The 12251-nt window shown below is 41.0% G+C and overlaps 2 protein-coding genes across 2 annotated transcripts; one reads left to right on the top strand and one right to left on the bottom strand.

Annotated features, from left to right (window-relative positions):
- The first annotated feature begins 209 nt into the window (after positions 1 to 209).
- On the top strand, positions 210 to 4415 carry zgc:172182 (coiled-coil domain-containing protein 89). Its single transcript, XM_061087954.1, has 7 exons — positions 210 to 258; positions 2686 to 3178; positions 3550 to 3680; positions 3754 to 3890; positions 3971 to 4047; positions 4136 to 4235; positions 4329 to 4415. The coding sequence occupies exons 1-7, from the start codon at positions 210 to 212 to the stop codon at positions 4413 to 4415; spliced, it is 1074 nt and encodes a 357-aa protein (XP_060943937.1).
- Positions 4416 to 4923: 508 nt separating this feature from the next.
- LOC133021511 (ATP synthase subunit beta, mitochondrial) lies at positions 4924 to 9850 on the bottom strand. Its single transcript, XM_061088402.1, has 10 exons — positions 9710 to 9850; positions 8911 to 9084; positions 8646 to 8820; positions 8089 to 8210; positions 7810 to 7994; positions 7566 to 7724; positions 7347 to 7469; positions 7048 to 7260; positions 5266 to 5467; positions 4924 to 5173 (listed from the first exon to the last, which is right to left on the bottom strand). The coding sequence occupies exons 1-10, from the start codon at positions 9804 to 9806 to the stop codon at positions 5070 to 5072; spliced, it is 1554 nt and encodes a 517-aa protein (XP_060944385.1). The 5' UTR covers positions 9807 to 9850; the 3' UTR covers positions 4924 to 5069.
- Between the last annotated feature and the right edge of the window lie 2401 nt (positions 9851 to 12251).

The following is a 12251-nucleotide window of genomic DNA, read 5'->3' as shown; positions in this document are numbered from 1 at the left end:
ACTGTTGTTTGTCGGTGTGGTGCGTACCTTCACTGGTCCCTGGTGTGAAGCTGAACGTCGCCATCTAGCGGCCGAGCAGCGTATCCGTCTCTGTTGCCACTAGCGACCGAGCAACTGAAACTTTCAGAAGTTTCTCGGACCTGAGCGTAAACTTAAAAGTAACAACAAAAAACAACACGTAAAACTGAGAATATGCGGTTCTAGTCACCATGGCAACCCCACAGAGCAATGCTGAAAACGTCATCAGATCCTCGGAGGTATGTTAATGTAATAACAAGGAAAAATCACTGTTTGCTAATGAGTCTGCAGAGAAATGTGAGTTCACAGTTTCCTAACAATGAGTGTTACTTTTCTGTTTACACGGCTGCATGAACCTCAGAGACTTTGCAGCTGCTCGTCCACCACACTGACACCTCCACTACTGGCAAACACACACAGTCTGCATGTCATATCGTGCATATTTGTTACACATGTTTAACTTTTAGTCTTGTATGTTTCACTTTTATTATATAGCGTTTCACCCAATGCTTTTGTACTTTAGGTTGCTGTCTTTGTATTTCCCCCCTGAAGTTCAGTATTTGCCTCTTAATTTGCTCAATCTTGGGCATTTTCTTCCTAATTTATATGTTTGTTATGTTCCCAAACAACAGAGTAAATTCCTTGTGTGTTGAAATGCCACTTGGCTATAAATCTGATTCTGACACACAACAATCAATACTTTGAAGCTATAATGATAAGTTCATTGTCAGAAATGTAATTTTTTAAATTTTTAAATAGTTTATCCAATTTTACGCCATAATTCCAAATATTCATTGATGCCAGCTTCTCACCTGTAAATTTGACCGTTTCCCATTTGTCTTGTTAACTCTAGATTTGACTGTGATGATAAATTAAGCTATTATAACATAAATGCATAATAATGAAAATCAATAATCAAGAAATAAAATTATACAAATGGCAGGAAATAGTTTGCCTTTATGAATACTATCACATGTACTTTCACATGTATATTGCCTGAAAATACAGCTGTACATTTACTTTAAGTGTTCTAATGTTCATATGAATTGTCATGTATTGGGTTAGCCTTATGGCTGTATTGTAAAAAAAAACCAATACATGTCATATTGACTATGATGTTTTAAACATGTTGCTAATAGAGTACTCAATTCATATTCTGGTCATGTCGGAGAGCATAGTCTGAGTATGACATCGAGCAGCTACACATCTTGAAGTCACAAAATGTCTCCAATAGGACCTTATAATTCGATCAAGCTCTAGACATGTCTATAAAAAGTGATAATGTGTTGAATTACTCCTCATCTCTTAATTTGGTAATGGCTATTGGTCCAAAAGATGTGTCTGTCAAAATAAACAAGTCTAGTCGGGTTGTAATCAGGCAATTAAAGAAGTCTATTGTCCACGCTGAATTCACAGTTTGGTCGATTTATTTTCCTGTTCAAAAACAAAGACAAACATGCGCTTCTCCTCATTCTTCTTTCCCTGGGCCCCCTCAAAACACACCTGCTACCTTTACTGTGAATCCTACCTGGTCTAGTCTTTAGTGCCCCCTAGTGTCTAAAAATATAAATGCAAAAATAACAAATATTGATAATCATTGGCCCTCTGCACTTTTGCAGATCACATGCAGTGCCTCTCCACTTTTCTCGAAAATTAAAGGATAATGTCAGCACAATGTTTCTCATGTTTGATGGCATTTCCAAGTCCTTCATGTACATGATTTGTTCTGTTGCATTACAGCTTCCACGGAGAAAGAGAGCAAAAGCATGTACCGCTTGAACATCTTCACCTTTAATAGGTGTCTAGCTTATAACTCTCTCTATATAAGCAGAAAACATTTTTCATTAATTTCCAAAATGTTCTCGAAGAAGTTTTTAGGAAGATGTTGGCAGCTGTGCACTATGTCTCGTGAGGATCTCCATTAAATACTAAAATGTGTCTTAGTGGATCCAATGATCCACAGGAATGTAGATGTTCCTTTTTCCAGTTTTCTTTTTCCAAGGGTGGGTTTTTACTCTGATGTTCCAAAGGAATGTTTTTTACTTTGATGTTCCAAAGGATAGTTTTTTTCTTTATGTAGTGGTTTTTGTCCAAAAGATGTTTCCGTCAACATACACTTAAGCCACCGAGGCACCTGTCTTGTTGGGTTGTACACAGGCTAAAGAAGGCCATTGTCCAAGTTGAATTCACGGTAGGGTAGATTTATTGCCCTGTTCAAAAACAAATATATATACCTGTGCTCACACTGTTGTAAAAAAACAAAACATTTCCCTTCCTGGTGCTTGCCCTCAGTAACACACCTGCTACCTTCCCTGTGAATCCTACCTGGTCTAGTGCTTAGTGCCCCCTAGTGTCTTAAAATATAAATGCAAAAATAACAAATAATAATAATCACAATATATCTAACTAATGAAATAGGTCCTACACTAAGTATTCCTTTATGCGGCTTGAGTTAATCAGAAAATGCTGTTTACATGGAAGGGTGTTACACGTTTTTTATTATTTAAGTGTAAAAGGTTCTCCTCTGTTTATATTTCTCATCAGCATCTGTTTTAAAAGCTTAAATACAGCATGAATTAGCTATCAAGCTGCTAAATGTCTATTAATATTAGTATGTGGTTATAATAAGTAGTGTTAATAGTGTCTGTCTATCATGTTTTACCATCTGCCTTTTCCTCTCCCACCAGCATATGGACAGTTTTCGGAGGTCACTGGACAAACTTCTGAGTCTTTCCACAGAGGATGTGACTGAAACAGAAATGCTGCGATCCAGGATAAATGAACAGTCAAGTATGATCTGCATCCTGAAACAGAGAGCAGATGAGCTGACACTCCAATGCCAGACCCTGCAGAAAGTCAACACAGAGCAGGGGGACGGAGTAACAGACCACCAGAGAGAGCTGGCCAGGGAAAGAAAGAAAGCAGAGTTAATAGAGAGGAGGTTTATGGATTTAGCTGCCAACAATCAAGCAATTATTGTCTTTATGGATGAGCACAAAACTCAGAATGCCAAGTTGAAGATTGAAAACAAACGGCTGCAGTCAGAAAATGATACACTTTTCTCCCAAAAATTGCAAGATAAAGAAGTGTTGGTACAAAAACTGATGAAAGAAATCCAACGGCTGACCGAGAATTACACAAATAAAGAAAAGGAATATCAGTAAGTTTATTAAAATCACTCATATAACAATAACCATGAAACATTTAGTGGATAAATCTAATTGTAAAGGTACTGAAAAGTCAAACTACCATTCACTGTTTTAAGCTTCAAAATCAACATCAGACTGATGCATGATTGTGGAATTTAAAAACAGAATTGGACTTAATGCAAGCAATATGGAGATGTCAATTGTGATAGGCATTTTTTAATAATTTCATTGATAATGTAAGAAATAATGTAATTATAATTCAAAACTTTCCCTAGCATTGTTAAACTGTGTTTTACATTGTAGATATATGGATTAATCAGTAATGCAACTGGTTAACCATAAGTTGCTACTGCATGCTGGATATTTTGCATTTCTGTTTCAGGAAGAATTTAACTGAATGTCAATCAAAACTCCTGGAAGAAGCGACTCAACATAAAGCCAAAGAAGCATCTCTACTTGATCAATTGTACGACACTGAGCAACAGCAAAGAGAAGCTGGAGAGATGTGCAAAGGTGAGTGGTCTACGTTTTCTCATTCTCAAGTGCAACAATTACAAGTTTTTATAAAAGTGTTGTCTACATTCAGAGCTGACGCTGAAGCTACAAACAGATGAAGAGAAGTACACTGCGAAGGAGATCGACATGAAGAAAAGCACAACACTTCTTATCAAAGCGAAGGAAGAACTGTTGTCTCTGTCCAAGGAGAGAGGGAGAATTATACAGGTGATATGAAAGAGTATTTGTTGAAAAAATTGAGAATGATTCAGTCCCTTCATGTAAATACACCTTGGTCTTAAATTCAGGAGAAACAAGAGGAAATCCAGCAGCTCCAGAGAAAATGGGAAAAGGAGAAGAAATCCAGAGCTGAAGCAGAAGACAAGTAAAGTTTGGATCAAAATTGTATTTTACATTACAATGCCTAGTAGTATAACTAATAATGTCTCCATCGGTCTTTGACATTGACGCAGGTTTGAGCAGGACGCAGAGACTGTGAACGCAGACGTCAAAGTGCAGTCGCTCATGTGTGCTCTGGATGAATCCGCAACAGAGTACCAGAGGCTTCAAAAGGTTTGAAATCTGCAGCATTGAAAAGTGAAATCAGTCGCCCATGAAGAAATGAGGACATACCCAACATGTTTTCTTCTTTAAATTATTTTGCAGGATTTTGATGCCTTCAGAGAACACAGCGCCAGCCTCCTGACACAGGAGAGGGAGCTGAATAAGAAACTTCGCCACATGATAGGCTAAATTTTAAGACAGAGATCACCGGCTCATTAAGAAAGTTAATGAAAATGACACAAGTTGACTCACCTTGACTACGAGTAATGTGAATATTATTGTCTAGAAGAGTATCAAGCTTGTTCTCTCTTTTTGATGTAAATTTAAATGTGTTATTATATAGTGTAAACATTTTTTATTTGTGTCTTTAAAGGTTATCAACCTGAAAAAAATAAACTCTGAAAAATAAAACTGTGGAAATTCTACAATCAACATCAAAATTGTGCACTTAAGTGGATTGAAAATAAAAAGAGGAAAAGAAGAGTGAGTTGACCCGTGCATCCTTTAAAGTTAACCGGGCTGTTTTCAAGTGCGGGCAGGAGGTGAACAAAAATCTTGGAGAACTTGACATTTACTATGATACAAGTGTTGTCATCTTACCAATGAGACATGGTTTAAATACAAATTAAAACCTAATGTTAAATTTCACAAATAATGTTTGCTAACCAACTGCTGGCAATGAAAGGCCATCACAAAGTTAATATCACAACAATATATTTTTTTATTTCATCTTCACATTTCAACAGAAATGGGGCAACAACACATCACGTGTAACTTGACACCTCAGCAGTTTCTCTACTAGAAATTAAACTGTACGGAAATACATCACGTAAAACCGACAAATCATTGTGCAGCGTGCTCGTCTGCCAGTCTCTGAGCCTTTTCGACGACTTCTTCGATTGGACCCACCATGTAGAACGCTTGCTCCGGCAGGGAATCGTATTCACCTGGAAATAAAGAAAAGGATCGAGTCATTACCATCAAAAGTCCTTAATTAGCCCTAATTTCGAAATGTCTTAGCGTCGGTGCAGCACTCTACCTGCTAGAATACTCTGGAATCCTTTGATTGTTTCCTTGAGAGGCACCAGCTTGCCCATGTGACCAGTAAACACCTCAGCCACCTGGAAAGGCTGTGACAGGAAACGCTGGATCTTGCGAGCGCGGGAAACCGTCAGTTTGTCCTCCTCAGACAGTTCATCCATTCCCAGGATAGCGATGATGTCCTGCAGGGATTTGTAATCCTAAACAAAAGAACAGATTAACCGTGAGACAAGGGTTCATTTAAGTGAATGGATTGCGGCAGTTGTTTACAGTCAGTCAAAATCATAGCATTGTAAATGAAGAAGGACCACATGACAGCTACTCAAAAGTGAAGCGAAATCCTCTTTATCGCTCCCTGGTGGCTCCCTGCTCCTGCCTCCTCCATGTTAGTGGATGGGACATGGACCAAACTTGAGTCAAAGTTCATGTTTTAAAAAGGGTTTCTGTCATTTTAGGAAGTTCTAATCACATTGATGCCTGTTCAACTGCTAATTTCAACACAAGTTTGGTTTTATTTAGTTATTTGATGCTATAAAAATGTGGTTGGCAGTAGGGGTGCAACGATTAGTCGACGTCGTCGACAAAAATCGATGACAAGAATAGTCGCTGACGAATTTACTCGTCGATGATTCGTTGGTTACGTCACAGCACGTGTTTTTCGTGCCGCGCAGCGGAACTAAACGGCGTTTTACCGGAGGTGCTGATGAAAGCAGCTGAGGAGTGAGCCATCTCGCTTCCTTCCTATCTCTGAAAGTCGCGCATGTGCAATAGCGTCAAAACACGGAGCATTGCCGGCCTCCGCTGCAGCTGCCTCGCGCACCAGAAAGTAAAAAGTTCGGGAGAACTTCACCCGTAACAGCCCGAAAAAAACTACCTGCAGTATCTGCACAGCGGACCTGCTCTCCATGGAAGCAGGACACGCGCATGTGAGGAGTCACGTGTGACATCGTAACGGAGACGATGCGGACTCGCCTCGGTCAGACGTTATATATAAACGTATATACCTGCGCGCAGGATTCTAGCATCCATTACAAAAATATGGTTTAAACTTTTTATTAACGAGTTTAAAAGCGAAAAGTTATCCTATTGCCTGACAAACGTCTTTTTTAAATCACAATTATTTAGTCAAAAGAAGACTGTAGTTTCGTTTGTTGATGTTTTTATTGCTGTTACTTTCCCTGTTATTTTTGTTAACAGGAAAAATGGATACTTGATTTTTAATTTATCTTTTTTATTAGAACTTTGCCTGTCCTTGGTTTTAAATGGTCAAAAACTTGATTTGTCTTTGCGTTTGTGTCACAGTACCCTAATATGCAGCAAAGTTTATTAAAAGACATTTTTTTTAATGAAGTAACAATCTTTATTGCCTGTTTTTTCAGTCATCACATGCCTCGAACAACCTCAAGCAAAATTTAAAAGCTGTTTGCTAAATAAGAGCAATTGAGAATTTGTGTCATTCATAATCCGATTAGTCGATTAATCGTTTCAATAATCGGTGACTAATCGACTATCAGAATAGTCGTTAGTTGCAGCCCTAGTTGGCAGCCTGATTGATAGCTGAGCGTGACTTGTGATTGGTCGAGTGCGTGTATCAGCAGGATATCGATATCGCTCCACACCATGATAACTACAGCAGACTCCGGCTCCAAATTAAAAAGTGCAAGATGGCAGCACCCATATCCAGAATGTTTTAGCTTCATTTTTGTACAATAGACTGAATATGCAACATGCATCTTTATTCTATGGTCATACTTTGTTGGCAATACACCGTGAGGCTAACCTGAAGAATCTTCTGGACACCACGGGCAATATCGTAGTGTTCGTGCCCGACAATGTTGGGGTCCATGATACGGGAGGTCGAATCCAGAGGGTCCACAGCAGGATAGATTCCAAGCTCAGCGATGGCACGGGACAGCACAGTTGTCGCATCCAAGTGAGCGAAAGTTGTGGCAGGTGCGGGATCGGTCAAGTCATCAGCCGGCACATAGATGGCCTGTAACCCAGTTTACAGTTTGGGTATGAATAGACGAAAAAAAGCAGAGTGTGCTGAAATGTGATTCGTATCTTGTGTCTTCTCACCTGCACTGAGGTGATGGAGCCCTTCTTTGTGGTGGTAATTCTTTCCTGCATGGTACCCATGTCAGTGGCCAGGGTGGGCTGGTAACCCACAGCAGAGGGGATACGACCCAACAGGGCGGACACCTAGAGAAACACAAACGTTCAGACACCAGATCCAAAAAGTAGTGTTCCGTTAATGACATCTGCAAAATTTGGAGAAGAAAATCGAGCATTGTGAACCTCCGATCCAGCCTGTGTGAATCTGAAGATGTTGTCAATGAAGAGCAGCACGTCCTGTCCCTCCTGATCTCGGAAGTACTCGGCCACAGTCAGACCAGTGAGAGCAACTCGGGCACGGGCGCCGGGGGGCTCGTTCATCTGACCGTACACCAGCGCGACCTGAGAATGTGAAAACCCGGGAAGTTTAGCAGGATATAACACAGCGTATCTTTGAGTGTACAGTGAACTAATTAGAGATCGTTACCTTTGAGGTGTTGTCCTTCAGGTTGATGACACCGGACTCGATCATTTCATGGTACAAGTCATTTCCCTCACGGGTTCGCTCTCCCACTCCGGCAAACACGGAGTAACCACCATGAGCTTTGGCCACGTTGTTGATCAGCTCCATAATCAATACAGTCTTGCCCACACCAGCACCGCCAAACAGACCTGAAGGAACACATCATTAAACAATAACCAATCAGCATGATCAGCATGTAGGAAAATGTGTCAGAACGAAATGGTGGTAATATAATACACCAACCGATCTTTCCACCCTTGGCGTAGGGGGCCAGCAGGTCGACCACTTTGATGCCAGTGACCAGGATCTCCTGCTCCACACTCATGTCCGTGAACTCAGGGGCCTCAGCATGAATAGCAGCAGTACTGCACACATAATAATTCTCAAGATTAAATGTGAAATGTATACAATACAACTTTATTGTCAACAAGAGACCCAAATCACACATAGGAAATTCAAGCGTTCCCTTTTCAAAAACAATATCGTATAAATTGTGATGTAGTTTTATAAGGTTACATCCACAGTAAAATAAATGAGTTTGTGGCTGCTAGAGAGGGTAGGGAAGTCAGAAATTATCCGACACAAAGAGACAGTTGTGGGTTTGGTATTGGGGATTTGTTAACATTACAGCTGCTTTCAGACTGTAGAGGCAGCATAATGAGAACGTGAGTAGGCTGCTCCAGATATTACCAGAAAATTCTGGAAAAATGCCCAGACCCAAATTTCCTGGAGGTCATATTCGAAAATGGGTTCAGAAAAATATAGAACTCCAGCATCAATCTTTTCAATAGAATCCTCACTGTTTGGTGGTTATTGGACCCCTCTCGTCGATGGGTTCTCCAATGACATTCATGATCCTGCCCAGGGTCTCAGGACCCACAGGGATCCTGATGGGGGCCCCTGTGTCCAGAACCTTCTGACCTCGAACCAGACCTTCAGTACCGTCCATGGCAATGGTCCTGACTGTGCTTTCACCTGGAGAAACACACGAGGACAGATTGTAAGACAGCGTTTAAAAGGTCATAGCAGGCGTCTTAGCTGCATTACAAACTTCCACCCACTCACCCAGATGCTGGGCCACCTCGAGCACCAGCCTGCTCTCCCGGTTAGCCACCTCCAGGGCATTGAGGATGGGGGGGAGGCCCTCATCGAACTGCACGTCCACCACAGCACCGATCACTGCCACGATGCGGCCCTGGGCCACTGTAGCCTCAGCAGCCGAGGCTGTGTAAGCCCTGTCTGCAGGGGACAGGGACAGAAAGGGCAACACGGTGGTGAAAGTGAGACAGCAGCAGCTGGATCTGGAAAATCTAAAAATAGTTTGGTTTCTATTTGTAAGGTTTGATTTGATATCTTTTAGATTCTAGTAAAAGACTGAATGATGATCAATATATCCATGCATGTTAGAAGACATTATAAACTTAGTTACAGTTAAATGAGTTGATAAAGACAAATAAAAAGATTTTAAAAATATGTAAAATACTATGTAAAATGTAAAGAGAATCAATTGACATCTTAATAGATTCGTCAAATTACACTGATTAACAAGTATTATTGTGCAGCTAATCCAAGTCATTGGAGCTGTGTCGCAGTTGACTTGTACAAAGTCACTTTGCAAGGTCATTCATTGCAGTGAGCAAACCGAGCCACTGCTGGAGCTGCAGAGTCCGACTGAAGGAAACACTGCGATCACAGATCAGCTTCTACTCGAGCAGCTCCAGCTGAACAACGATCTGCTCTCCATGGAAGTGAAGGGGAGACGTCATGGGGAAGTTGTGTGCCCGCGAACCTGCTGCGTCACAAACCAGTCACGGAGAAATAACACTGACAGTCGCTCCGTGTTAAACACAAAGAGTTCACTTACTCGCATTGAGAGCTGCATGGCTGGCGGTGACCGTCTTCAGGGCGTTGATCCCGGGGTTCAGAGCCCCCAGAGCGCGACGTCCTGCACAGCCCAACATGGTTAAAGATGGCTGAACTGAAGGTGACACACACACAGACAGACCAGACGAGCCCCTACTGGTGATCACAGGAACTGCTGAGCCCTTTATCTGTGATGTAATGACCTGCCCTGACCGCAGGGGGGCAGCACCCACCAACCTAAAGCCGCACCTGACCTCCAGGCTCCACTGCAGTAATCATTCATTCATTCAAATGAGAACACGAGAAATTATAAAAACAGGTGAAAAACAAATAAACTGGGAAAAGTATTATTTAGATACACTGATAAACGGGAATGAAACTCAAACGCTCATTGATTTAATCTACATATTCAAAAAGGCATGAGAAGAAGTACAAATCTATTTAAATCTCACCCCTTCTCCATAAATCATTATAGGGATAGTTCACCAGAAAATTCACTCATTATCTACTCACCACTATGCTGATGAGGGGTGGGTGACGTGTTTGAGTCATGAGTCCACACAACGCTTTTGGAGTTTCAGGGCTACAGCAGCCAAATCCAATACAACTGATGTAACTGGTGAGGGGAGAAGTGGAAAGTGATTCATCTCAAAATCCACTTTTCTATATATTTTCAATATGATTCAGTTGATTGATTGATCAACTGAATTCTGATCGGTTCAAATTAAAACACTTTACATATAATTATCTTATCTTGTAACTGTTTGCAGTCATAAACACAAATGGGAATATGAACACAAACATTCAGTCAGTGATGAAAGTAAATGAACGACAACTGGATTTTAAAGTCATTTTCCACATCTTATAAATCTTGCTGCAGCACACACACATCGTGAACGGCTGTCATTCGTCATAAAACAAAGTGACGGGCTGAATTTTGCCAAGCGATCATTCAGCGCCACATTCCTTTGTGTCAGGGAGTCTCCTCTAATTGCTCTGTGCCTGAAGCTTCAGAACACAAAGCATCTTCACCTCTGCCACAGCAGGCAGAATGTTACATGAATCTTAAGCCATGTCTGCACAGGACCGGACCCCATGCGTCTTTAAATCACAGCAGGAGCAGTATGCTAAGAGGTCACTACCATGAGTCAGATGGTCATCTCTCAGGGTCTTAGAGGTGAACCACCAGCGGCGTTCAGCAAGTTATTTTCTGAAAGATATCTTGCATGTCACTCGCCTTCTAAGTGCAACTCTCCTTTTCATGAAATGATAATAAAAACAAGAGATATCTTTAATTTGTTTCTGATCTTAAAAACGAGCCTTGATCTGTTACGAAGGTATTGTCGATCTTTGTTTCCTTGGTGACTTGAATAAAGTTAACCCAATTTATACATAGTTGATGTTTTTTTCCGAATGCTTTTACTATCCACTGTAAAACACAACAGAATGATTTCTAGCATCCTGTCTCCATTTATCATGGCTTAGTAACTCCCTAAAAAAAAGAATCCTGGACCTTTTAACCCTTTTTTCCTCGGGCGGGTCTGTTGGTCATTCCAAAGTCCAGAGTGTAGACCAAAGGTGGCCAGACCTTTTCCATTAGGGGCTCTAAACTTTATAACCCTACTTGTGGTATTTATGCCGACATTATGCCCTTTTTCTATACTACTTCTTTAAAATTAACATTTTTGTTGAAATTAATTCTCAGTGTTATTTTATTCAATGCAACTTATATTCACGCTTTTCTACTATGCAAACTTTTTTATTTGCAACACAACCTCTATACACTGAGAATAGGTAAGTCAAGTATAAAAACTGAAATTCTATTCCAAAGTCTCCATGTAAAGCCCAGCAATTCCACCCCTCCTCCTCGCTCCCTGCAAACAAAACAAAGAGCCTGAAGCTGTACTATCCAAATTATAAAAGGCATAGAGGTATGTTGTGACCTGATGTATCTCACCTTAACTATAACTTAGTAGTTGAACCTAGTGGTTAAAGTACTATAATTGTCAAATACAAAGTTTAACAAATTGCACTGCATTTTAACTTTAAAGCTGCAGTAATAAAATAACTTAGTGGCCTTCTAGTTAACCTATGTATCTAGAGTTTATTGTGCTTGTAGTGATCAAACACTAAATTCATCAAACACACATAATGTTGCTTCACTGCTGCACACAGCCGGCCCCCTGCCCGAGGGCAGAACTGGAGTCTTGGCAGGGCTTCATGGGATGTGGTCCGAAGGTGCCGTCTTATAAAAGAGGCGTGAGCGTCTCAGTGTCCCTCACTTTCTGCTCCACACGACTGCGGCTGCTGCAGAATCAATGAGCTGACTGGAGCCAGCTGTGAACCCCGGGTCCTCCGCCGTCCCTGCTGCCTTCATCACGTCTCCATTTCGGGCTGCACTCAAACTGAGGTACAGCGTTTCTGACTGAAAGGTAAGTCCATGTGGAAACTCAATTGTTTTTAGGACTTATTCCTTTAACCTTCTACAACTAAACGGTTGTCCTGTTATAAGAAGTGTGGATGCACATGATTAGATGCTCAAA

This window comes from Limanda limanda, chromosome 16, assembly GCF_963576545.1.
Source record: "Limanda limanda chromosome 16, fLimLim1.1, whole genome shotgun sequence".
Classification (NCBI taxonomy): Eukaryota; Metazoa; Chordata; class Actinopteri; order Pleuronectiformes; family Pleuronectidae; genus Limanda; species Limanda limanda.
Note: the sequence above shows the minus strand (reverse complement) of the source record. Positions and strands in the feature narration are given on the sequence as shown.